A 26,867-nucleotide genomic window follows, 5' to 3' on the forward strand; every position below is an offset into this window, starting at 1 on the left:
TTGACTGTTAGACTTGGCCACAGCACGTTCCTCCCGCACCTTAAAAAAAAAACACCATCAGAGTAGATTCTGCTGGAAATGAATTACAAACAAATCCCCTCATTTATCCCCGAGGTGACAGTCTTTTGCTGATACGTGCTCTTTCTGGTGACTAAGAAGTTTTTTGAATGTCGGTGGGGGGAAAGTTAAAAAAAAAAAAAAAAAAATCCACACATAAAAAAAAAAAATCAAAGTAATTACTTTGTGTTCCCAAGCTCCTTATTTGTGGAGGTGCATGTGTGTTTATCTCCCTCTGTCATGCTGCATTGCTAATGGTAATTAAAAGGGAAGGGATTTTTCTCGTTGGAAGTTTTTTTCTCCTGGTTTTCTGCCTTTCGGTGACTTTGGCCTCCGTGACCAGACTTTGCCACCGGCCACTTCCTTGTAGAACTGAGTTTAGGGAATTCTGCCTGTCCAGTTGGGATTGGATCATTTTGTTTCTCTGGGCCTGTGGGATGTGAGGTGGGTGTTGGTTTTTGTTGCAGAGCAGGTTTTGAAGGCACGTCCTGGGTGTCGGTCCCGCGGTGGCTCTGGGAAATCACAGTGTTTATCCATGTTGGATTTATTTAACTGCACAGGATTTGGGATAGGGGGAATGGCAGCAAAGATATGGAGCAAAACCAAGCGGTGCTTGGCCAGCACTGGGGTGAGTAAGCTCACAAGGGGCTCAGATTTCCAGGGAAACCCAGGTAGGACACGTTGGTTTCCAGCCTTGGGTGTCCATCCCACACAGGGGGGGCTTCAGTCTCTCCCTGAATTTCAGTCTCTCCCTGAATTTCAGTCTCTCCCCGAATTTCCTTTTTAACATGAAATATGTGGGCTGGGAAGAGGCCACAGGGCTTTCCCAGCAGCTGCAGAGTTTGGAGATCAGGTCTTGAATCTGATCAGGACATCAAACCCCAGCCCCACCACGGTGTGCAGACTCTGCCTGGGTTCACACAGGCTTTTCTATGCCAGAGAAATGTGAGGATGAGTGTGGAAGCTCATTTCCAGGTCCACATAAAGCATAAAACACATGGAATACACCACTGGCTCTGACCAGGGAGGGTCTGGGCAGGCTTTGTGTGCCCAGAGAGCAGCTTTATTCACCTACTGGCTTTAAAACTTCCAAAGGAACATTCCAGCATTTCTATTCTCTTCTCTCAGTCTGGTCCAAGGAGCTTCTCCTGGTCCCCTGCACTTCCATATCTTCAGGAATTCACATCAAGCCTCACACAAGGTGTTGGGCTGAAACCATGGCTGGAGACACTGAGCAACATGCAGGGATGGAAGTGTTGATCCCATGGAAGTCCAAGTGAGGAAGAAGAGGGATTTCCATTGGTTTTGCTCAGTTTAAGGGGTTTTTTTATGGTTTGGAGTAGCAAAGAGTGGCACCTGCAGCACATGGATGGGCTTCAGTGGATGGTCTGCATTTAGAATCATGGAATTTTTTAGGTTGGAAAAGCCCTCTGAGACCATCAAGTCCAAGTTCCCCCAGCACTGCCAAGGCCACCAGTGCCCTCTGTCCCCAAGTGCCACATCCACCCAGCTTTTAAATCCCTCCAGGGATGGGGACTCCACCACTGCCCTGGGCAGCTGTGCCAGGGCTGGACAGCATTTTTTGGGAAGAAATTTTCCCTAATATCCAACCTAAACATCCCCTGGCACAACTTGAGGCCGTTTCCTGTTGGAAACTTGAGGCCTCTTGTCCTCTTCACTTGGGAGAAGAGACCAACCCTCAGTATGATCCAGAATCATCCCATGGGAATAAATCCCCCTGTGAGTGAATGTGAATGTGAACTCCATGTCTGAGCTCTCCCACAACCTGCTTAAAGCTCCTATTTGGGATAGAAATTGCTTTCTACTTCCATGTTTCCTGGAAGCTTCTGATTAGATGCCCAACAAACAGCTTTTAGAGGGAAAACCAGACTTTTAAGAAGGGAACTTGGTGTGACACACACCAAAAAAATCCCAAAAAGAGGGTGAACCATCAACAGCCATCCCAGGCATTTGCCTGCAACTGAGGGAGAGGTAAATATTGGATTGAGTGCTGTGTCCAACTCTGGGCCCTGAGCTCAGGAAGGCCCTGGAGGGGCTGGAGCAGGGGCAGAGAAGAGCAGCCAGGCTGGGGAAGGGACTGGAGCCCAAGTGCTGGGAGGAGAGGCTGAGGGAGCTGGGGGGGCTCAGCCTGGAGAGGAGGAGGCTCAGGGGAGACCTCCTCACTCTCTGCAACTCCCTGCCAGGAGGGGGGAGCTGGGGGGGGGTCGGGCTCTGCTCCCAGGCAGGGATCAGTAAGACAAGAGGGCTCGGTCTTAAACTCTGCCAGGGCAGGGTCAGGTTGGATATCAGGAAGGAAAGTTTTCCATGGAGAGTGCTCAGCCACTGGAATGGGTTGCCCAGGAGGGAGGTGGATTTTCCATCTCTGGAGGTGTTTAAGGACAGACTGGATGTGGCATCAGTGCCATGGGCTGGGAACCACGGCGGGGTTGGATCAAGGGTTGGGCTGGATGATCTCAGAGGGCTTTTGCAACCCAACTGATTCCATGTTTCTGTGGTTCTGTGACTGTCAGCACCTCTGTTGCCTGGCTCCAACCTGCAAATGGAAGCAATTAGAAACATGTCCTGCCTTTTTCCCAGCAGGCTCAGCCTTTCCTGCACAGGCCCCACAGACAGAGAAGACACATTTGAGTCCCTCAGCAGCAGATTGGTTTACCCTGTCAGTCAGATCTCATTAGAAACTGCAAAGCTGCAGATGCTCCATAGCCCCTTCTCCGCTCCGGAATAACAGATCCCGGGGCTGTGAGACGTGTTGGAGTCACTGCTCATCACTTCTCTCTGCTCTGCACTCCCATATTTTCTCTATTTCTCTCTCTGTCTCCCTCTGTTTCTCTCTCTCTCTCTCTTAATGTGATTCTGTGATTCTCTGATAATTAGATTGAGCCCAGAGCAGAGCATTTCAATCTGCTGAAGCAACAGCATCCTGGATTCGGGAATGTTTCCTTTGGAGCAGGCTGGGAGCGAGTGAAATAGGGGTGTCCCCTCACTTGGGGACAGATGAGGACACAGCCACTCGTGGGAGAGGGGCTTCCAAGGGGAGAGCAATGGCCCAGGGCCAATTCCTGGTGGGAAAGGAAGAGGGAAAATGAGCAGAGGGCAGAAATAACATAAGTGAGAGGATCAACGGGGTCAATCCATGACAGAACTTCAGAGCAGAGCAGGGATTCAGGGATAGCCCAGGAACCACAGCAGGGAGAGGGATCCAGCTCCTTTAAGTCACTCAGGAGAGCTTTAGACTGGATATTAGGAATTTTTTTTGCTGGAAGGGGTTGTAACAGGCTGCCCAGGGCAGGGGTGGAGTCACCATCCCTGGAAGTATTCAAGGTGTGGATGTGGCACTTGGGGACATGGGTTGGTGGTGACCACAAGGGTGAAGTGGTTGCACTGGGCACTTGTGTTTAGGCAGTTTGAGACACGTTCCTTCATTTCCCTCTGCAGTTAATTACTCTTTAATCACCGAAATCCTTAATTCATTGACTTTTGGTCTGGTTTGGAGAGTTTTTTGGCCAACTCAAAGCTGGCAGTGAGTCCTTTGGCCAAGCCACGTGTCTTTAGCAGTGTCTTCAAGGTCATCCAGTTCCAACCCCAACACCTTCCACTCTCCCAGGTTGCTCCAACCTGGCCTTGGACACTTCCAGGGATCCAGAGGCAGCCACAGCTTCTCTGGGCAACCCGTGTCCACCCTCACAACATCTAAATTCCTCTGAACATCAGACCTAAATCTCCACTCTTTGAGTTCAAAACACTCTCCCTTGTCCTATCCCTGCCTCCCTGTGTATTCAGCCACCCCATTAGATGCAGTAACATCCTAGTTTGGGTATTTTGGGGATTCAGCCACCCCATTAGATGCAGTAACATCCTATTTTGGGGGATTCAACCACCCCAGTAGTTCCCCACAAGCTTTCTTTGGGTCCATCTGAAAGCTTTTGACCCTCCTGAGTTGGAATTCGGATACCAAAGTACGACTGTCATAATTATCCACTGACTTGCAGCCTGGAATGAGACGAGCTGTCCCTAAAGGACATTTTTGCAGCCAAAACCCAAATCCTCAAAGGGAGAGATGATGATTCCTCAGCTGCCAAAGGGGCACGAAAGCCGGCAATGCAGATGAGGCGTCGCCTGTCTGTCCAGGGCGGTGCCTGACATTAAAAATTCCGACTGGAGCGCAGGAAACGCGGAGGGAAGGAGGTGAATTATTGATGGAGAGTGATCCTTTCCATCTCTGACAGATGGAGGCTGTCTGGGAACGTTCTGCAGGGCGGCACCTGCGAGGGGCCCAGTTGACGTCCCCGAACTTTCGCGCGTCAGATGTCGGGGATCAACGCGCCGGCTCCCATGGAGCAATTAAATGTGTCCTGTGATGAACCTCAGCTTGGAGCCAAGAGAAATCCATGGCTCAGGTGAAGCCCAGACTCCTGGATTTTTAGGGAGATATTGAAATAATCACACCCTGAGCACGGCACGGAATGCACACATATGATGTCAATCCATCGGAATATTCAGGAGATGATTGGCAGTGTGTAAACTCCCCCTTGGATTTTCCTGAAGGCTGTAAAGCTCCCCATGTGTTTGATGATTTGTGTTGCAGATTTGAGATGAATGATGTGGGAAAGGCATAAAATCCAGGTGACATCTCACAAGCACATTAGCATGGAAAGCTGGAGTTTGCCTAAGTGCACACTGTAATTGTAGCTCAGATACGGATTCTGCGTTGTCATAGAATCACAGAATCCCAGAATCAGCCGGGTTGGAAAAGCCCTCCGAGATTATCCAGTCCAACCCTTGCTCCAACCCCGCTGTGGTTCCCAGCCCATGGCACTGATGCCACATCCAGTCTGTCCTTAAACACCTCCAGGGATGGAGAATCCCCCACTTCCCTGGGCAGCCCATTCCAATGGCTGATCCCTCTCCATGGAAAACATTCCCTCCTGATGTCCAACCTGCCCCTGCCCTGGCCCAGCTTGAGGCCGTGCCCTCCTGTCCTACTACTGGTTCCCTGGAGCAGAACCCGACCCCCCGCCCCGGCTCCCCCCTCCTGGCAGGGAGTTGCAGAGAGTGAGGAGGTCTCCCCTGAGCCTCCTCCTCTCCAGGCTGAGCCCCCCCAGCTCCCTCAGCCTCTCCTCCCAGCACTTGGGCTCCAGTCCCTTCCCCAGCCTGGCTGCTCTTCTCTGCCCCTGCTCCAGCCCCTCCAGGGCCTTCCTGAGCTCAGGGCCCAGAGCTGGACACAGCACTCCAGGGGTGGCCTCCCCAGCGCCCAGCCCAGGGGCACAAGCCCTGCCCTGCTCCTGCTGCCACACTCTTCCTCAGCCAGCAGTTTTCTCTGGCACATTGATTTGTTCGACTCAACCATCCTTACTCCAGGCAGACATGGATTACTGGACTCAACCATCCTTACTCCAGGCAGACATGGATTGCTGGACCCCCTGGAAGTCCCTCCACATCCCCGTGTCACAGCCTGTCCTTCCCCATCCTCAGCAGGTCCCATCCACGTGTCCTCCACCCACCGGCAGCTCCCAAACATTCCTGCTTTTATTAGAGCTCCACATTCTCTCCCCACTGAGCATCTCCCTGGTTTTACACCCAGTTCCGAGCCACTTGATCCTAAATAAAGCCGGGCTTTTGCCACAGGAACTGTTGGTCCCGGAGGGGAGCTAAAATTGTGGGATTTTTTTGCCGACTGGAGCAATTTGCAGCCCTTTCCATGGAACTGCTTCCAAGCTACATTCATTTCCACATTTCCTCTCATTTATGCACGAGGCAAAGGGAAAAACCCCTTAATATTCTTTATGAACTGGCAGATGGCATAGGGAATTTTTTGGTTTTTTCTTTTTTACCACGTGCAGTAAAATGCAAATGTGTGTGGCTTATTTGCAAATGCTGGCATTAATAACTGATATTTAAACAGGTCAGATTAGCACTTTTACTGATCTATTAAAGAGATTCCCCCCCCCTTCCCCCAATCATTTGCACACTCAAAATCAATTTTAATACAACATGTAAATTGAATTTAATTTTTTTTTTTACATATAAAATTGCATTTATCTGCTCGAGCCATTAAATTTACTGTTTAATATGTACTTTCCAGCTCACTTGGCTAGAATTTCATTGCTCTTTATCTGTATAAATTTAATTAGCCTCGATATCATCAGTATATTATAGAACTAATTAAAGATTTAGATAAGTGCTGAGGGTGCTTGTTTAATACCCTGTAAAGTTCCATTTGGAGAGGGAAGATTTCCATCTCTCATCCTAGATCAGCCAGTTTGGAGCTACAAGGAGTTGTCTCAGACATTGTTGGGTTTTTTTTTTGAAAAATTATTTAATGGGGTTTAATGGATTTATCCTCCCTTTGAAGAGCTGTGTAATTCCTGTGGATCACAGAGGGCTTGGAGCTGTTCAGGGGTGGGGTTTAAGTGCTCTGTGTGTGTGTGTTTTCCCCTCGTGGTGATGCTCAGAGATCCCCAGGCATCTGCATTCCGAGAGTTTTAGGATCATAATTCCATCATTATAAATTATGGATTATGAAATACAGATTATGAGTTATGAATAATTCCGTAGTTGTGAGTTATTATGAATTATGGAGGTTGGAAAAGACCTCCAAGATTGTCAAGTCCAACTTGTGACTGATCAGCACCGAGTGCCACGGACGGTCATTCCTTGGACACCTCCAGGGATGGGGACTCCACCACCTCCCTGGGCAGCCCCTGCCAATGTTTAACAACCCTTTCCATGAGGAAATTCCTCCTCATGTCCAACCTGACCCACCCCTGGCACAGCTTAAGGCCGTTCCCTCTCCTCCTGTCCCTTGTCCCCTTAGGAAGGTGGCAAACGGGATTCAGGAAAATCAAGCTGTGAAAATGTTGCAGGTTGGAAAATAAGTAGTTTAGGTCAAACCCTCAAAGTACAAAGACCACTTTTCACTCTCCCTGGTTCAGAGAATCCCAGAATCACTGAGGTTGGAAAAGACCTCAAAGATCCTCAAGTCCCCCCTGTGCCCGATGCCCACCTTGTCCCCCAGCCCAGAGCACTGAGTGCCACGGCCAGGCCTTCCTTGGACACCTCCAGGGCTGGGGACTCCAAACCTCCCTGGGCAGCCTCTTCCAAGACCTGACCACCCTTTCCATGAGAAAATTCCTCCTTATGTCCAATGTGACCCTCCCCTGGTACAGCTTGAGCTCATTTCCCAGCAGGGCCACGTTGTCCAAGACACGAGCGATGAACCGTGGGAGGAAGGGAAAAAGGGAATAAGAAGGAAATATTAAAGGTAGAGCTTGGAAATATCAGGATAAAAAGGAGCAGAGGGAAAAGGAGAGACCTTTGGGAAGAGTGGTGATGTTCTGCACCTACTCTACCTTTCTCTTTGTTAATTATCTCCACGTTTCAGAGGTGATTTATCATCTGTGTCTCACAAAAAGGGTTTGTAGCGAGAGAAGATCAAGTGTTCAGTCCTACAGAACTGCCATTGCACCCCAAAAATGTTGTCTGGGTCTTTTTACCCAAAATTGCTTAATTCATGTAGAAAGCACCACTGAGGTGAGCTGATTTATGTGTGGTGTTTCCTGCACTGTCTCTGTGGTTTCAACTTGAAAGGGGAAAGTAATTAGATTTTATAACGTGGCTGCCTTTAATTAGAAGGTTGGACTTATGGCTTTTGAATAAATACATTGATTTTTGTTGCCCATGCACTGCAGTGGGTACAGTGCTGATCAAGGTGTGAGGGCTTCCCATCTCTGATACCGTTTTCTGCCTCAAAAAAATAGTTTTTAATTATTTTTAATATTAATTTTTAATTCTTTTTGCAGTTTTAAAGGAAAAAAAAAAAGCCAATATTATCCTTCCACGCCAGCCTTGATTACCTGTTCAGGGCTGTGATTTGCAGCGTGAAGCACCATTATATTATAAATTCACTTTTATTTCTCCCCCTCGTGCTTTGTTTTCTTTCCCAACCCATTTCACATCTTGGATGTTTGAACCTTTTAGGCTTTGAAGTGTTTTTTGACATTCTGGACACGCTTTTCCTGCAGAGCCTTCTGGGCTCTCCTGCCCCCAAATTGTGGTGATGGCACATCTCCCTCTGGGTTCTTGAGGGGCTGTGAGTGAGGTGGGCTCTACTGCCCCTAGAGAAGGTGTTGATCAGAGTGGCATGAACATTTCTGGCCTAATTTTGGGTTCCTTCCACAGCCCACGGAGAAATGTGGGGGTTTCTCACCGCAGGCAGAGAGAAGTCTTGGCTTGGTGTCCAAGAGGAGCTGAGGTTGACTTAGAACAGCAAAACCACCTCTGGGAATTCCCCCTGGAGCACTTTGGGTTCTTCTGGAGGCAGAGAAGGATCGTTCCTGTTGTTGTCCCCAGAACTGCGCCAGGTTAATTAAAAATCAGGGAAGGAATCCTAAGAAATGTCGATCAGGATCCACGTTCCCCCATGGAATGGAGTCCTGAGGGTGATGGAATTCACTTATTTTAGGGTTGTAGCTGCAGCTACAGGATGAGCAGTGGTGGATGATCTTTAAGGTTCCTTCCACCCCAAACCATTCCATGATATGAATCCATTCCATGATGTGACGTAGCAGACCCCTCCCATCCCAATTTTCGAAGCTCTGAAGGTGGAACAACCAGTACCTGTCCTTGCAGGATTTTGCTTTAAAATGCTGCTTGACACGTGTGCAAACATCTCTGCAGCCCTCCTGAGATGTGGGAATTCCAGGAACTGCTGCTTTCCATGGATTTTTCCTTTGCTTGGTGTTTTCAGGACTCGCACTGCCAAACCCTGGGTGCTGGAGCTCATCCCTCCTGCCCCTGGAACCGTCATCTCCGTCCTCATCTCTCTCCCTTTCCCACCTCAGATGTCTCCACACAGGCAGAAATTGTCTCCTTGGGGAAGAGAATTCTTCAGGGATTCTCTCCTTGGTCAAGCCAGGCCTGAAAATACATTTTTTTCTGCATTACCCAACTGAAGATATTTGACTGAAATAATTTCTTGCTGCATTTGCCCTTTTTGCCCTCACTCACGTCCCCCCTCGTATTTAAATGTCCTGGTTCCACCAGGATCTGCAAATATCAGAGCTGAGTGATTTTATAACCACAGATTTGGGGTTATTTTCATCTTCATTTGCTTTCTTGTGCTGTCTGGTGGGTTTTCATGGGATCACAGCACGGTTTGGGTCGAAAGGGACCTTAAAGCCCATCCAGTTCCATCCCCAACACCTTCCACTATCCCAGCTTGCTCCAGCCTGGCCTTGGACACTGCCATGGATCCAGGGGCAGCCACAGCTTCTCTGGGCAACCCATGCCAGTCTTTCACCACCCTCATCATAAAACATTCCTTAAATCCTGTCTTAAAACCTCCCCTCATTTAGTTTTTATCCAGATTTTTAGTGTAAGTTCTTCCTGCTTAACCTTTTCGACTTTCCTATTAGAGCAGCACTTCTGGGGGCTGTCAAAGTGCCTCCCAAATCCCCCAAAAGAGAGGGAGATAAGGCACAAAATGTATATATACCCTTTTTTTTGTTCCCTCTGGGTAAATCACACCCAGCTCTGAGTTCTTGCCTTGTGCTTCTCTTTCTGTCTCCGCTGCTCAGAGCAGCCCCCAGCTCCCTAACAAAGGAATAATTAAAGTGAGATCCTTTATTCCTCTCATCTGAAGGTCCTTCTCTGAAGAAGAGATCAAGTCACTCCCAGGGAAAATCAGAATTTCATTTCGAATTCACCTGGCCACCTTTTGAAAAAGGTTTTTTTGAGTGCAGCAGGCCTTGGGTTACAGGTGAACATTAACATTTAAATGGAGGAGGGTATTAACAGCCCTCAGAGGAGCTGATTGCCTTTCCTGAGAGGTTTTTTTTTTCCCCTAAGTGAGAAAACTTCTTAATTTTTATTCTCTTTCTCCAAGTATAGAGTTCAAGAGACCATTTTTATTATATATACTTATATATATATATATATGTGCTCAAAATTTGTCCTTCCAAAATGTGTTCTTTGTTGGCAACTTGATATTTTCTTTTAAAAGGGCTGTTTAAAAACCAAACTGGTTTGTGGCTCAGTTGGCTTTTTTTCAGCTTTGCTGTGGGATGTTTTTTTTTCCTGCCCCTGGGAAGCATTTCCACCAGGGATATTCGCCTTTCCCTGTGTGCTCTTAGCACAGAGCTGTTCTTCGTGCCAGGGTGGATCTTCCTGGGCCAATTCCAGGAGAAAAAGTGCATTTTGAGCTTTGGGTTAAGTTAGGTTTGTCCTGAAAAAAATGCCCAAAAAATTCAAGGCACCTTTGAACCCAATCCCACCGTCAGTGGAACAGATCACAGATGTCAAGGTCGGGATGTGAAGGATGGATTTTATTATTAAAAAATAACAAATCTTGGTCATCCAAGCCATCAAAACTAGTTGGCCATCCTGTATGAGCAGCATATTTATGACTTTGGATATTTTAGGCAGCCTTTAACTCCCCCAAAATAGGGCCATCGACGCTAAAGCTGAGCTTAAGTGGAGAGTTTGACCAGGGATTTAAGATCCTGAAGAGCTAAAGGTTTTGGAGCCAGATTAATGCTTCCTTACCCTTGTGAAACAGCACTTTATTTCCATAGGAAATGAGGAGAGATGCTCCAGAAGGACCTGCCCCAGGTTTAGGGTATAAAACCTCTCCTGTCAGATCAACTCAACAAGTCCCATCGATGCTTTTCAGCAAAATATAAATAAAATTATAACCGAGTGAATAAACACACAAACAAAAAGATTTCCCTGGTGAGTTCCCAGGTCAGTTTGTTCCCATCAGCTGCATTTCTGACTTCTTAGAGTCCTTGAAATGGTTTAGGTTGGAAAAGACCTTAAAACCTATCCATTCCCAGCCCTGCTACGGGCAGGGAGACCTTCCACTATCCCAGCTTGCTCCAAGCCCTGTCCAACCTCAGACATTTCAAACTCAGGTGAATACATTTGTAAATTCAGCTTTAATCTCTTCTCTTCTCACCCCAAATATCCCATTTTTGAGCCCTGGAAGCTCTTACTGCCCAGGCTGGTGACCTGTGTGGGGTAAATCAGCTTCCACGCGCCCACGTTAAAGCCAAAAAGCTTGGGAAGCTAAATTTCCTCTTTGGTTAGGTGTGCTAATCCCATATTATTATTTATTAACCTGTTTGTCAGATGATGGAAGGAGCTCCTGATGAATATTAATTCTCTTCCCTGATTTTAAAAGCTCACCTTTAAAAAACAACACCAAAGGATTTCGCTGAGCAGATCCCCCTCACCCGGTGTCCATTTATTCCCCCCCCATCCCATCCTTGCTTCCCACAACCTCCCCTTGCTAATCAAAGGAGCCTAAATTAAAAAAAATCACAGAGCAAGAGGCTCATCCCACCCCCTTTCTTTCATATTTCATTATTTGATAACATCAAAAAATGAGTCCATCGGAGCTGCTTGGGCGAAGGCAAACAGGAGTGGGCCTGATCAATATTTATTAATACTTTCAAAGACAAGGGAGGCAAAGTCGAGCAGACTTGGTAATGGAGTGAATAATTACTCATGCAAATAGGGTTTGGCCCCAGGCAGTGCCAAGCCAAGGCAGCAGGTTTTTAATTGCACCCAATTAAAAATGCAGCACCTTTCGCTCTCGCACTGTCTTTCTCTCTCCCGCTGTCTCGGTTTTATTTTAGAGGAAGTTTTTAATTAAAAAATAATCTGATCTCGGGAAGAGTGGCAGGTGAATCCTGTGGTTGTTAGGGGCAGAATTGTTCTTCAGTTGGCTGAGATTTGGGAGAGGTGAGAAGGAAGGAAGGTGGAAGGATGTGGGGGAAAGACAGGCCTGTGTCGCTGAGTTCATCCAGTGATCCCTTTGTGCTTCAGACAGAGCAGGTTTAGTCCTTCCTCTTTATTTTAAGGTGCTCTGTGACCTTGGGAAGGTGAAGTTCTGTGCTTTGGAGCAAAAAAGACTTGCCATCCCCATTCCTGGAAATGTCCAAGGCCAGCTTAGAGCAACCTGGGATAGTGGAAGGTGTCGGGGTTGGAACTGGCTGAGCCGTGAGGTCCCTTCCAACCCAAACCTTCTGTGATGGTGTCAACTGTCCCGTGTGATGGGGTGGCACAGAATGTTTTGGGGTTCCCTGTCATGCACATGGGAACTGAGATCAGCAGCTGGCACAGGGTGACATTCCAAACCTGAGGAGTTTGTAGGGCTGCAGGACTCTCCTAAATCCCTTCTGCAAAGAGCAGCTGGCACAGGGATGTGCAGGGGCCCATCCTTACCTCCCCCCCTGCCTCTGGAGCTGCACAAACCCCCTCTTTTATCAGGCTAAACCAGGGGGATTGGGGGATCTCTGTTTCCCAGCTGTTCTCCAGTGGTTTGTCTGCTTTCCCTTTCTTTTTCCTAAAGGAAACACTCCCACTGAGACAGTTCTATACCATGATATGATATCTATATATCTGTACATATCTTTATCTATATTCTGGTTTCTCCATGGGGGATCCCAGTGGTATCTCAGCTGCTGGTACCTTCTGGAAGAGGGGAGCCCTCAGTTCCTCACAATTTGTGTTTTAGCTCAGGATGGAAGAGTGTGAGGAGCCAGCTTGGGAGGTTTGTCCCCCCTGTGCCTGTAGGTGCCCACTTGGCATCTCCTGATGTTCAGTTGGGAGAGCTGGGGGGGTTCCCCTGGAGAAGAGAAGGCTCCAGAGAGAACTGAGAGCCCCTTGCAGGGCCTAAAGGGGCTCCAGGAGAGCTGGAGAGGGACTGGGGACAAGGCAGGAAGGGACAGGACACAGGGAATGGCTTCCCAGTGCCAGAGGGTTAGATGGGATATTGGGAAGGAATTGCTGTCTGGGAGGGTGGGGAAGGGCTGGAATGGATTTCCCAGAGAAGCTGTGGCTGCCCCTGGATCCCTGGAAGTGTCCAAGGCCAGGTTGGAGCAACCTGGGAGAGTGGAAGGTGTTGGGGTTGGAACTGATTGATCTTTAAGGTCCCTTCCAACCCAAACCATTCTGGGATTCTATGATGGTGTTCCATAGGAAGATGTTTCCATCAGAAACCTGATGTTTCTCTGCTGAATAAAAGCAAGAGTTGATGCTATTTTTAGGAAGGAATGTTTTCCATGGAGAGTGCTCAGCCATTGGAATGGGCTGCCCAGGGAGTCACCATCCCTGGAGGTGTTTGGGATGAGACTGGATGTGGCATCAGTGCCACGGGCTGGGAACCACAGCGAGGTTGGAACAACACTTGGACTGGATGATCTCGGAGGGCTTTTCCCACCCGGCTGATTCCGCGCTCCTGCGATTCCGCAGGAATAAAGGTCTGGAGCATTTACCGAGGTGGTTTTCTCCTTCTCTTGCTTTGCAGGCAGTACTATGAGATGCTCTACAACACGGCAGACGAGCTGCTGAACCTGGTGGTGGATCAGGGGGTGAAGTACACGGAGCTGGAATACATCTACGCCCTCAACCTGCTGCACCGCAGCCAGACGGGCGTGGGCGACCAGACCACGCAGAACATGAGGCTGCAGCGGCTCAAGGAGATCATCTGTGAGCAGGCTGCCATCAAACAGGCCACCAAGGACAAGAAGATCACCACGGTGTGACCCGCCCTTCCCCTCACATCCATGGGAGAGCCGGGACTGGCAGGTGGCAGGTCCAGGCCTCTGTCTGTGTGCTGGTGGGGAGGGAAATGCCACCTGGGATTTGGGGTTGGGGTTGTTTTTTGGGGGGGGTTCTGATGTGTATTCATCATCATGCTTCTTCACGTGTTCTCCCACGGCAGGACCAGGAATCCTGGTGGAGTTTGGGGTGGGATAGTTGGCTTTGCTCTGCTCCTGCTGCTTTGCTTTGGGGAGTGTAAAACAAGCTGCTGTCTCTGGTGGGGTGGGCAAAGAGAAGATCTCACGCTGGGTCGGGTCAGGGAGTTCAGACCACGCTAAATAAACAGCACCATGACAGTCAAGCACAGTCCTGTGGGGGTCTTGGTGGTTTTGAGCCCTGTTTTGGGGCCTGCTCAGCTCTCCAGCGAGTTCTCCACGAGAGTTTTCTCCACATGAAAAGTGGAGAAGCTCCACATGAAGTTTTCTGCTGTTCCCACTGCAAAGAGACCTCGTTGTTTGCTCCTTCAGCTGACACATCCTTCAGCCAGTTCTCAGTGTGGGAGGGAACACGGGACCATTTGTTTCCCACTTGTACTTTTTCATTATCCTGGAGCCATCTGGCACCGGGCGACGGCGGCTGCAGGAGAGAATTGCCAACATAAGATAATAACAGAGCTTAATTCTCTTGTTCCCAGTGTATCTTTGGAGCCTGCCCAGCTCCAAAGGCGTTTTGTCGTTGTCATTTGATGTTCTGGAAGGACACAAGGGGTTATGTGGCTCAGCACTGGTGATCAGCAAGGGCAGGAGGGCAGATCCAAGCTCTGTGGGCTGAGGGACACTCAGGTCACCATTCCTGCCCTGTCTTGACCATAGTCTTCAAAAATAAGGTCACACTCCACTTGTATTTGGCAAATAAATTGTTGACCCAGCTGGGTTTCACTTGCTGAGAAAGGTTCTCCCTGAGCTGTGTAACTTGGGTGTCCTGAAACTGCAAAATTAAAGGATGTTTAAAGACTCTTCAAAGGTTCTTCTGTTCTGTCTGGGGTTTTTTTTTGTAACAACTGTGGGTTCGTGGTGATTAAAAGGTTCCTTTCCAGGTCCGAATTCACGGTGTTCTCCAAGGTTCCATCGGCGTGGAAATGATCCAAATCATTCAGTCCAGTCCTCAAGAAGCTTCTCAACATCCATGAATTCAGGCTGAGCTCCTGTGGCCTCATGTCAGATTTTTTATTCCTGAGTTCAGACTGAGCTCCTGTGGCCTAATTCAAACTGGGTTTTATTCCTCAATTCAGACTGAGCTGCTGTGGCCTAATGTTGGACTGGGTTTTACTCCTAAATTCAGACTGGGCTTTACTCCTGAATTCAGACTGGGTTTTATTCCTGAATTCAGACTGAGCTGCTGCTGTGGCCTCATGTCAGACTGGGTTTACTCCTGAATTCAGACTGGGTTTTACTCCTGAATACAGACTGAGCTGCTGTAGCCTAATTCAAACTGGGTTTTATTCCTGAATTCAGTCTGGGTTTTATTCCTGAATTCGGACTGAGCTTCTGTGGTCTCATGTCAGACTGGGTTTTATTCCTGAATTCAGACTGAGCTGCCGTGGCCTAATTCAGACTGGGTTTTATTCCTAAATTCAGACTGGGTTTTACTCCTGAATTCAGACTGAGCTGCTGTAGCCTAATTCAAACTGGGTTTTATTTATTTTATGAGGGGAAAATTCCCTCACAAAGGGTCTGGGCTGTGTGTCGGTGTTTGTTTCAAATCTAACAGGAGAGGGAGTGGGGGTGGGAGGGAACAGTTTGGGAACATTCCTGTTCCTGAAGCTGTTGCTGTGGGCAGAGCCAAGCTGTTCCTGTTCATAGTAAACAACTCCTCAGACACCCTGCTGCTGATCCGCTCCCAGTGTCCACACACCCCCCTAAACATCCATCTGGAGCCACTCTTGGGGGCCTTCTTGAAGAAGAAGGTGGTGCTGACACACCAGAGGTTCTGAGGAGGTGTTTGGAAAGTCCCCTGAGAGCACAGTGTGTCCCCCAGGTGCCTGTGTGATCCTGTTCTCTCCACACAGCAGCCACCACCCTTTTTGGGTCTCATGGATGTCCCTCATGTCCCTCATGGTCTTGGGCACATTTGGCAGGCTCTGGCAGTCCTGGATTTATCAGTTCTTATGGATGGAACAGAAGCACAAGTGTCCTGAGAGCACCAACCCTTGGGAAACTTTCTGCCACTGCCCTGCCAGCATTTGCTTTTTCTTTCCTCAGCACTTTGTTGCCTGGGAACTATTTCCCCATCCCAACCTGTGGAACTGGGTCACACAGATGGGGGATTTAGAACACATTCCCAGTGGAGGATGGTTTTCCAGAGGGAACAAACCACATGAAGTTGTTGCAAACTCTGCACTGACCCAAGAACCGCCTTTGTCTTGGATCTGAGCTGTGCAGAGCACGACACACCCCACTTCTGTCCTGAAGGGACCCAATCCTCAGTGTGGGACCTTCCTACAAAACCACAGAGAACATTTCTGGTTCTACCTCCAGCCCTGGGAACAACAGCAAGAGGATGTGGAGCTGCTGGAGAGAGTCCAGAGGAGGCCCTGGAGCTGCTCCCAGGGCTGGATCCCTCTGCTCTGGAGCCAGTCTGGGAGAGCTGGGAATATTCACCTGGAGAAGAGAAGGTTCCAGAGAGAGCTGAGAGCCCCTTGCAGGGCCTAAAGGGGCTCCAGGAGAGCTGGAGAGGGACTGGGGACAAGGCAGGGAGGGACAGGACACAGGGAATGGCTTCCCAGTGCCAGAGGGCAGGGATGGATGGGATATTGGGAGGGAATTGCTGTCTGGGAGGGTGGGGAGGGGATGGAATGGATTTCCCAGAGAAGCTGTGGCTGCTCCTGGATCCCTGGGAGTGTCCAAGGCCAGGTTGGATGGGGCTTGGAGCAACCTGGGATAGTGGAAGGTGTCCCTGCCCATGGCAGGGGAGTTGGAACCAGATGGTCTTGAAGGTCCCTTCCAACCCAAACCATTCCATGGTTCCACGATTCTGTTCCCTGCACGAGTTCTTGCCTAGGAGTTCTTTTGCTGTCCTGACATGACCCTGCAGGACACCCTGGAGATTTTGGGTTGTAAATCCACTTGAAACACTTGTCGCTGTGCCAAGGCTCAGAGAGCAGTCATGACATGGAAGTGCTCCTTTGGTGCTTCAAGAGACAAGGAAACACTTCCCCACCCCACAAACCGGAATATTTTCATGGGGGGCTGTAAAAGTTCATGAGGGTTTCACAATTTCCCCTTTACAGCCTCATAAGTTTTATGGGGTTTTATGCCGTGGTTTTGAAGCCTCCAGAAGTGGAAGGTGAAGCAAATTGCTGTGATTCCTTTCATGACTGAGTGTCAGTCACCAGCTCATCCTCTCCTGGGGGTCTCCTCCCTCCATATCCTCTGGATTAAGGATGATATAAACCTGCCTAACTGGCATGGATAGATAGAATGGATAGGGATGGATGGATGGATGGAGGGAGGGATGGATGGATGGAGAAGCCCTCCAGGGATATCATGGTGTGGATCCCCCCAGCCTCATCCTCTGCCCTCCATTCAGAGACAGCTCCACCTGGAACAGTTTCCTGAGCCTCTTTCTGCCTTTTGTTGGCTGTGTTTTGTTTTATTCACGTGAGTCATAATTGCAAATCCCATTTGGAATGTGGTGATGGCAGTAAAGGGGAGGGCACTCAGACAGGGAGAGCTGCCAAGAGGAAATTAGCATTGCAGGAATGTCAATTCTACAGCTCACAGACAAGCTGGGAGCTTTTTTGGGGGGAGGAAAAGGGTCATTTGATGGAGCTGAGACTTGGAGAAGTCACCCAAATGTCGATTATGTTGCTCATAGACAAGCAGGGAGATTTTGGGGGTGAAAAGAGAATCATTTTACTCAGCTGAGGTGTGGAAAAGTCACTCAAATGGGGGTTAATTCCTGTTGGGGCACACAAGCCCTGTCCATCCCTGCAGACCCTGCAGGCCACAAAGCTGCCCATGCTCAGATCTCAGGAATTTATTACCCAAGGATTCTTCCCACCACAGTTGAAATTCCCACAGGAATCTTATCCCAGTAGCAACTGGAGCTGTGTGTGGGCAGAGCAGGGGAGGTTCTGCCCTGAGGGGGTTTGTGCTCCAACATCCATGAGGGATGAGAAACTCCAAAGGAAGATGCAGGGAAGTAATTTTCCCTTCTTTCCTTTGCTGATTGGATCTAACAAGTGAGCCAGGAGCAGGGGGGGGGGGAAATAAAAAAATGAAGTGGCTGCAGCCAGCATGTAATCATTAAATTTGCTCTTGGAGGACCCATGTGAAAACCATCAGCAGCGATTTATTGGGAAGTTCGTTGCACCGCTGTTCATTATTTACTCTGTTAAGCTCGGGCACGGTGGGCAATCAGGGGAGAAAATTGGACTGTTAGGGCCTTGGACTTCGGTGTTTGTCATTTCCTCTGGTGAGCTGCAGCGTGAAATGTGTGTTTTTTGCACAGACAAATCCCCCCCTCGGGCTGCTGCGGCTCCTCTGAGGGCACCCGGGCACCATGGTAGAGGTGAAAACGGGGATAGGGGGAAGGAGGGAAAAACACGAAGCAGCCTGGATGCTGCCCCTGGTGTTGAGCGTGTTGTTTTTCATGCCTCTGTCCCCCAGCTGAGGCAGAGCTGCTGCTCTTGCTCCTGACTAAGTCCCCTCCATCGCTGGGCTCTGACAAGCGTGGCAAGGCCAGGCCTAAGTTGAGTAGTACAGGGACTAAAGGGGGAGACCTGGGCCTAAGAAGGTCTGGGTACAGGCCTGGGGCAGTGCCCGTCCCTGTGCTGGGCACTGGGGAGGCCTCCCCTGGAATCCTGGGGGCAATTCTGGGCCCCTCCAGAGGGGCTGGAGCGTGTGCAGGGAAGGGAAGGGAGCTGGGAAGGGGCTGGAGAATTCCTGAGGGAGCTGGGGGGGCTCAACCTGGAGAAAAGAGGGATCAGGGGGGACCTTCTGGCTCTGCAAGTCCCTGCCAGGAGGGGGGAGCTGGGGGGGGTCTGGCTTTGCTCCCAGGGAACAAGGGACAGGAGGAGAGGGAATGGCCTCAAGCTGTGCCAGGGGAGGGTCAGGCTGGACATCAGGAGGAGTTTCCTCATGGAAAGGGTGGTGAGGCCTTGGCAGGGGCTGCCCAGGGAGGTTTGGAGTCCCCACCCCTGGAGGTGCCCAAGGAAGGACTGGCCGTGGCACTCAGTGCTCTGGGTTGGGGGACAAGGTGAGCATTGGGCACAGGGTGAGATCCATGGGCTGGGAGGGCTTTTCCAACCTCAGTGATCCTGGGATTCTGGGATTCTATGATTCTGTGAACCAGGGAGAGTGGAAAGTGGTCTTTGTACTTCGAGGGTTTCACCTCAAACTGCTTATTTTCCAACCTGCAACATTTCCACAACTTGAGTTCCCTGAATCCCGTTTGCCACCTTCCTAAGGGGACAACAGGACAGGACAAGAGGGAACAGCCTCAAGCTGTGCCATGGGAGGGTCAGGCTGGCCATGAGGAGGAATTTCTCCATGGAAAGGGTGGTCAGGCACTGGAAGGGGCTGCCCAGGGTGGGTGGTGGAGTCCCCACCCTGGATGATTTTAAATCCCTGTGGATGTGGCACTTGGAGTGACCTCGGCAGCGCTGGCTTAACAGTTGGACTCCATGATCTTACAGGGCTTTTTCCAACCTAAACATCTCTGTGATGCCCCAAGCCCCTCTTGACCCCTCATCCAAGGTTTTTAAGCCCCTTGCTTTGCTCCTGCAGGTGCTGTGACACACACACTCCTCCCACACGGAAAAGCTCAGGGAGCTTCAGCAAGAAACACGAGAAGATTCGGGGGAAAGGAGCAAACCCAACCCATTGGCTGCAGGATTTAAGGAGCTTGGATGTGCTCCCAGCAGGTTGAACACCAGGAACACAGCCCTGGGAATAAGCTGAAGGGAAGGTGTCAAATAAACTCTCACCTCTGCCCCACCACCATGAAAATTAGACACGCAGAGCTGGGTTAAATGTGATTTAAGCTTGATTTACCCCTCATTTATCTTCCTCCTCAGGAGAACCAAGGCAGCATTTGGGGTTTCCCCTTCTTCCCCACAGCCAGCTGGGTCCTTTTATTGCTTCTTGGTGAGTCACCAAGTGAGTTTGTGTGGGAGTTTTACGGGAGCAGTGCCAGGGCTGCCCATAAATCTGCTTTGCACGAGGCACATATTCGGGAGCTGATTGTTTTTATAATTGAATAGTAAATCAATGTATTTAAGGCCAGTTTGCTGTTAACACTCCTCTGAGTATGAAATGCTCCCTCTGTCAATAGAAGGGAGGCTTTATTAGGATAATAAGTGCTTGATTTAGAGCCTCACTTCTGGATTTCAGGGTTATTTTTAATGGCCACTTTGGTGTTTGCTGTTCCAGAGCCAGGAGAATTTGGGGAACATTCCACGCCACAGCCAAGCACTGTTTGAAATGTGCCATGAGACCAAACATTTGGGTAAACTTTTCACCCTCTGTGCCACATCAGCCCCTTCACCAATGACAAGAACAACAGATTAATGAGTTCATTAGTTCATTAATGAATTCCTTAGCACAGCTGGAGTCGCTTCTCACCTGCCTGTGCTGCTCCATTCCCTTCTTTAAGCTTTTACTTTGAGAAAGTGAGAGCAGTGGGGGCTCTTTTAGACACATTTTTGGGGCTGAGTCCACCTCAAACCACTGAACTTCACTGATCCAAGCTGGCCATGGGGTGGGTTGCCCTTTCTCCCACCCTCCTGGATACCAGCCATCCTCCTCCTCCTGACTGAACATTGGCCTAGAAGGTTTATCCCTCCTTGGTGCATCCAGAAATCCTCCTTCTCCCAGGAAGAGCAGGAATGTGTCAGGTGAGGCTGGGAATAACTGAGCTGGTGCTCATGAATCACTCAGAAGAGCAGCCTGGGCTGCTCTGAAAGTCCCTCGTGTGCAGGATTAGCTCTTTCCAGCTCCTCCAACATTCCTGGCCAACCTTGTTTTCCAGGAGTGACCATAGGAACAAGAAATAAGAAAACCAAGGGGATATGGTGACATTTTGGGGGGTGTGAACCAAAATCTGCCGGGAAATGGTGCCCATTAAGACCATGGAGAAGCCAGGGCTAAAACTGGGAGCACAGGGGGTGGAAGACAAGGAGAGGGAGGTGCACAAATCACTTAGAAAGCTTAAAACCCAACGTGGCTCTTGGAGGGAGATGGACAGACAGATTTCAGCCCTTTGGGATGGCCTTACTTAGGAGTTTATGGAGGAAAAAAAGCTCAATTTCCCATCCTTTCTGCCAAGGAAGAGAACATATCCCGGGTAATCCCTGGCTGGATGTGCTGTGCTGGACCACTGGAAGGAGGAGGTTCGAGGTGAGGTTTCCCAACTATTTTCTGGGTCCCCCAAAATTCCCGTTGCCAGAGAGGCTTTTTTTGTTTCTACTTCTCTTTTTGACGGCCCCGTTCAGGAACAATCTGTCTCCGGCCCCAAATCCAGAAGGCTGATTTCCTTCCAGTTGCCATCCCTTGTTGGAGAGGGGTCTCCAAGGAGCCATTTCATCCCGGAGCGCGCCAGCCAAGCCAAACAGACGGGGTGGGGAGGGGAGGACAGGGAGGGAGGAAAAGTGCATTTCTGAGGTTTTAATAATCCCTTCTCCCGCCCGAATCCCAGTGGAAGGGCGGGCATTTTCCAGATGGTAGCAAATAAACTCCGGGAAGCTTCCACGCTGAGAACTCATTAGCCCGGCTGGCCCCGCTCCAAGCTCCGTGGCAGTCCATGTAAACCTCAGTTGGAGCTGCCCTTTCCCTGTCATCTGTTCCCAGGAAACCTCCAGCCCTGTCTCACAAGGACAAGCTGCCCGGGGAGATGTTAATTTGATTACGTGCGTGGCCTTTGCCTCTCGGAGGGATCGGGAGCTCGGGGAAGTGTCTTCCCAAAAAACCTGCTGCGTGTGAATCCAAAGCTTCTCAGCTGCCTTCCCAACACCATGTGGAGCTGGGGAGCTGGAAGGTGTTTGTCTGACTGCCCAGGTTGCAAAGGCACAGCACTGGACAGGAAAAAAATGTATGTATTATATATTATATATGTTATATGTCCATTTGTGGGATTTAAGCCCGGCCACAACCTGGGCTGTGCCAGGTTATATCTGCTCTTGGTGGCTGTCACTGCTACCTACCACAGATGACACGGCCTCCAGGGCAACCACGAGGGTCCAAGTCACCACCTTCTGCCCTGAGGCTCTGAGAACCACTCACTGGGTGACAGGAAAGCCACAGGAGCAACACCAGGTCCTGCCAGGGACCTCATCCCTGTGTGGCTGCAAGTCGTCAGGCTCAGCCAAAGCTGTGATGTTGGATAAAGAGGTTTTTTTTTCCTCTCTAAAACCTCACAGATTTTCCATCTCACCAAGTTTTCCAGGCTGGCAGAGTTCTCAATCCCCTCTGAAAAGCTCCAGCTAAAAGGCAGATGTTTCCACAACTCCCCTGGGTGAAAAGCGTCCCGTCTCCTGCGGGCTTGACCCAATCGCCCCGTGTTTTAAAATGTGGGAAGCAGAGTAAGGAAACCCCACCGTGGCACACTCAGGGGCGTGGTGGGGCCAGGCAGCACTTTTTGGGATGCCAGGATGGCACATGGTGACCAACAGCCACATCCTGTGGTCCCAGGGAGCCCCAGCACTGGAGGGAAGCAGGGGATGGAGGATAACCCTGCAGCGAGGGAGCGCAGGGTTCCCCTCAGAAAGTGGCTTTCTCTGTTTGCAGAAGGTGAAATCTGCTGATGGAGAGTACAAAACATGTGGATTTGGGAAGGAGAATATCCCAAATAACATGAAAGCTTGGAGCAGCCACAGCAGCACAGTGAGGAGCTGCCCTGGAGCAGCTCCCACTTGGCTTCGTAGCTCTGTTGAGTCAGGAATTGTTCTCCTGGGTCACAACAAATCCCAAAACATACTCCCAGATAGGATCCCTCCTTCCCTTTCAGGATCTTCTGTCCTTCCCTTTTGCTACCCATCCCTAAGTAGAATCCTGGACACGCAGCTGGAGAAGAGCCTTGTGTGCCCAGGCTGTGGGAGGAGGGACGGGGTGCTTAGTTAGGAATAAATCCCAGGAAGGGGATTTATTTATTTAGCATTTATGGCCAGTGAGATAATGAAGGAAGGTCATCTGGGGGAGCTCCATTGCAGTTCTCATAATGTTTCCCTGAAGCACAGAGATAAAAGTCAGTGGGTGATGTCCATTAGGGAGCTTTTATATCTTTTTTTGTTGGTTTTTTTTTCAGCAATAGCCACCTCCTTCGGAGATGGGCGTCACTTTGTGAGCACAGAGAAGGCAATTATGTGATGTTTAAACCCAGAATTACAGTACTCAGGGCTCACATGACTGTCACAACCCATACTGGAGATCCACTGTTCCCAACCTTAAATTGTTTTATCACATGGAGCAACGCTCTTCCTGGGTTTGTCTCTGCATTTGGAGACATCCTGACCCATCTTCTCCTCCTCCCCTCCTTTATTTTCTGCCTTTACCGTCTCATTTTACCCCATCCAGGTGTAGATGATAGACTCAAAAACTCAAATACCTTTAGCATCTTCAGTTCAGACTTCTATTAAGAGCAGATTGATGTCTGCAAGATATATGTGATAAATAAAACCGGGATAACAGGCAAAAAGATCTCAAAAAGCTGTCATTTTACTTCTCTCTCCTGCTGTGACAGTCTCATCTCTTATTATTTCCCAAATATTTCCGTCAAAATGATAATATAGATTTTTTTTTTCTCCCCCACCAGTTCTGAAATTGTACTTTTTTTCCTAAGGAAACACATTCCTTCCTCCTTTGAAAGCAGCCCAGGCCCTCACTCCTGCAGATGGCTGTGATTCCCAGTATAAATGATGGATGGAACCAGTCCTCCCAGCCAAAAAAAATATAGGAAAAGCAAGGTAATGGTGCCCTGGAAATTATTTGATTACCAAAGGAGTTAATAATTGTTGTTGTTAAGGATATAGAAATTTGGCAGAAAATAACCCCCTTTGATTTCCAGCTGATTCTCAGAGGTCAGAATTAATTTCTGATTGTAAAATTATGAAATTAATTCAGCACTAGAAGTCTGGTCAGGTCCAAGAAGAACTTGTGCAATCACAAATAGCACGATTTATAATCTTATAAGTGTTAAAAAAAGTGGGATGTGGCACTTGGGGACACAGTTTACTGATGGCCCTGATGGTTATTGATTATTAGTTGGACTCAGTGATTTTGGAGGTGTTTTCCAACCAAAATGATTCTATAATTTTATGACACTGTAGGTAGGTCTGGCCGAGTTCAATAAGAACTTCTGTGACCCGGAGTCACAAATAATACAATTTATTGGAGCAACAGGAAAGCGGGTTCAGGAGTGCCAGTGATAAATGATAAATTATAAATGCACTAATGACAGTGTACTGATAATATGTGTTTTGACAGAAAATATAGAAACAGAGATCTATTAGTGCTAAATATATAAATATATCTATAAACTTAATGTTCCTGGGGCTGCTCCAATGTGTTGGAGTCACAAAGATCCCTTCAAGGAAGGAGGAGAGACATGGTGGTCAACGGATTAAAAAAAAAAGAGGTGTTTTCCCCTTCAAATTTTTGCCTTTAAATCCCCCTTTTATCCCATTTTTGGCCCTTCCCATGGAATGGAACAATCACAGGTGGGATTTTGGTGACTGTGGTCATACATGGAGGGCGTCGTGTTCTCTCTTCATTTTAGTCCTTAGGGATTAAATTAAGATTTAAACCCCTCAAATATGACCCCTCGAAATATGAGGGTCTCAGTTACTTTATAGTTGACCAAAAATGTGGAATAAACACTTTGTTCCCCCTGCAGGTATCAAGGTGGCAGTAAAGGCTCTGTGGCCTTTGCCAGAGGGGCTTGGTGAGCATCTTTACCTCCTTAAAGTGACAAGGTCACTTTATATCTCTCTATATATTTATATATTTATATATAAACAAGGTTTGGTTTATATATAGATATATAAAATATATGATATTTTATGATATATGAAATTTTATGACATATGATATATGATATTTTACATATAATATAACTAGAATATCATCATCATCATCATCATCTAACTAGAATATAACTAGAATATAAATATATAATATAAATATATAATATTTTATATTATATAAATAACTATTTTATATTGTATAAAAGATTTTATATTTTATACAAATAGATAAATATATTTTACATTATGAAATATCTATTTTTATAGACTAAAAAAATCTCATATTTTATACAAACATTATATATATTAAAATATATTTTATATATATATATAATGTATATATATATATATATATATATATATATATATATATATATATATATAAAACCCCAAGGTTTGTTCTACACTGTGAAGGGGAGAGGGGAGTGAGGCCAATGGCCGCCTCAGGGAGGCGGACTACAACTCCCAAGATGCTCCGCGGCCCGGTGGACGCGGCGAGGGCGCGCCGCGCTCCGAACTACAACTCCCATGGTGCACCGCTGCACGCTCTGCGTTCCTATTGGCTGGTTGGCGGTCGGTGCGCATCCCCTGAGGGGGAGCGGCCCATCCCCGTCTCCATGGCAACGAGACAGTAAACAAGATGGCGGCGCCCAAGCCTGAGTAGGGACGGGACCGATAGCGCGGCCCCTCCGCCCCCTCTTTTCTTTATCACGGCTCATGGCGGGGGGCGAGGAGAACGGCCAAGAGGGCAGCTGCGAGGAGCGTCTTACCCCTTCTCGTGAGCCGCCGGAGCAGCTCGCTCAGGGGCGCCCCGAGGAGCAGCCCCAGCTCAGCCCGCCTGGCCAGGAGGACCACGAGGAGGAGGAGGGCGAAGGGGAAGAGGAGTCACAGCGCTCAGAGGTTCAGCTCAGGGCTGCCCAGCTGTCTGGGGAGGGGGGTGCTCGTGAGGGGACAGCCCTTTCCCTCCTCATCCCTCGATGGAGATTTGAGGGAAAGAAGGGGGAGTGTGTGGATTGTGTCCTCTCGCCTCTCATTTCTACCTTTTTTAGGGTCTCATGGTGTCCAAGGTACTCCTGGATTGCCCCCTCCCTTTCTTTCATAGAATCATTTAGACTGGAAAAGACTTCTAAAATAATCCAGTTCTAACCATTAACCCAGCATTGCCAAGTCCCCTTGGTATACAAAGATTAAGGATAAGCTGGCACATGTATGGCCAAATTAACACCCTTTTTCTGTTCAAATTCCCAGCCCTGAAATTCAGTCAGCCTCTGGACCCAAGTGAATTTTTAATCCCTCCTCTACTGGGCTCTAAATGCCCACAGCAACATCATATTTCACCTGTAAATATATGATAAATGCTTCTCTTCTTCCCACTGCTGTAACGTGGAGGTGCTGTAATTTAGATGATCACATTATTTATCTTGAATTTAGAGGATCACGTTATTTATCTTGGTCCCTGGATTAGCAATTGTTGTGTGGCTCCTCCAGGCTTTTTGGAATTTCAAAAGCCATTGGCTTATTTTCTCATTAAACCTGCACAGAGGCTCCTCAGTGCCAGCTGTCAAAATGCCTTTTTGGCAAACATTTCCCTCCCAGGAGCAGCACTGGCTGCTCATGCTGAACTCATTTATAGGGCTTCCATAATATGCATATTGGGGTGCAACACTGGGGTTGTGTTGGTGCTGATTTGGTGGGATGTTAATGGGAATTTCGTGGCTCAGCATCTCTAGGAATGGGGCCTGTGTAGAGCTCCATTTAAACCAGGAGGTAAAAAAGTAAAAATCCCCACAGAAAACCTGCTGAACTTTTTTAAGTGTATAGAACTGGCATATGCCATGTTTTTATTTAACTTTTCTTGGGCTGTATTGCTCATTTTTCCTGGTTTTAGTGCCTTAGGATGCTCAGCCTCTCTGGGAGTGGAGCTTTTGTAGAGCTCTTTATAAACCAGGAGGTAAAAAAATAACAGTCCCAACAGAAACGTGCTGAAACATTTTAAATGTATAGAACTGATAAATAGCATGTTTCTATTTCACTGGTTTTTGGCTGTATTCCTCATTTTTCCTGGTTTTTAGTGCCTTAGGATGGTCAGCATCTCTGGGAATGGGGCCTGTGTAGAGCTCTGTTTCCCCCATGAGCTAAAAAAGCAAAAATCCCCACAGAAAACCTGCTGGAACTTTTAAAATGTGTAGAGCTAGTATGGCATGTTTCTATTTCAGTGGTTTTG

The 26,867-nt window shown here is 48.4% G+C and overlaps 2 protein-coding genes across 2 annotated transcripts in view; both read left to right on the forward strand.

The window, feature by feature from the left end:
* Positions 1 to 14,653, forward strand: part of LOC127462241 (exocyst complex component 4) — a 148,739-nt gene extending 134,086 nt beyond the window's left edge. Inside the window, exon 10 of the mRNA XM_051770695.1 lies at positions 13,388 to 14,653. Coding sequence (XP_051626655.1) covers positions 13,388 to 13,625 — 238 coding nt within the window. The 3' untranslated portion in view covers positions 13,626 to 14,653. The remainder of the gene's footprint in view (positions 1 to 13,387) is intronic.
* A 10,563-nt stretch (positions 14,654 to 25,216) lies between these two features.
* LOC127462240 (leucine-rich repeat and guanylate kinase domain-containing protein-like) overlaps positions 25,217 to 26,867 on the forward strand; it is a 49,258-nt gene continuing 47,607 nt past the window's right edge. Inside the window, exon 1 of the mRNA XM_051770694.1 lies at positions 25,217 to 25,543. Within this exon, the coding sequence (XP_051626654.1) occupies positions 25,361 to 25,543 (183 nt within the window). The 5' untranslated portion in view covers positions 25,217 to 25,360. The remainder of the gene's footprint in view (positions 25,544 to 26,867) is intronic.

The sequence above is a fragment of the Manacus candei genome, unplaced genomic scaffold, assembly GCF_025592945.1.
Source record: "Manacus candei isolate 608988 ecotype Guabito, Panama unplaced genomic scaffold, ASM2559294v1 h1tg000123l, whole genome shotgun sequence".
Lineage (NCBI taxonomy): Eukaryota > Metazoa > Chordata > Aves > Passeriformes > Pipridae > Manacus > Manacus candei.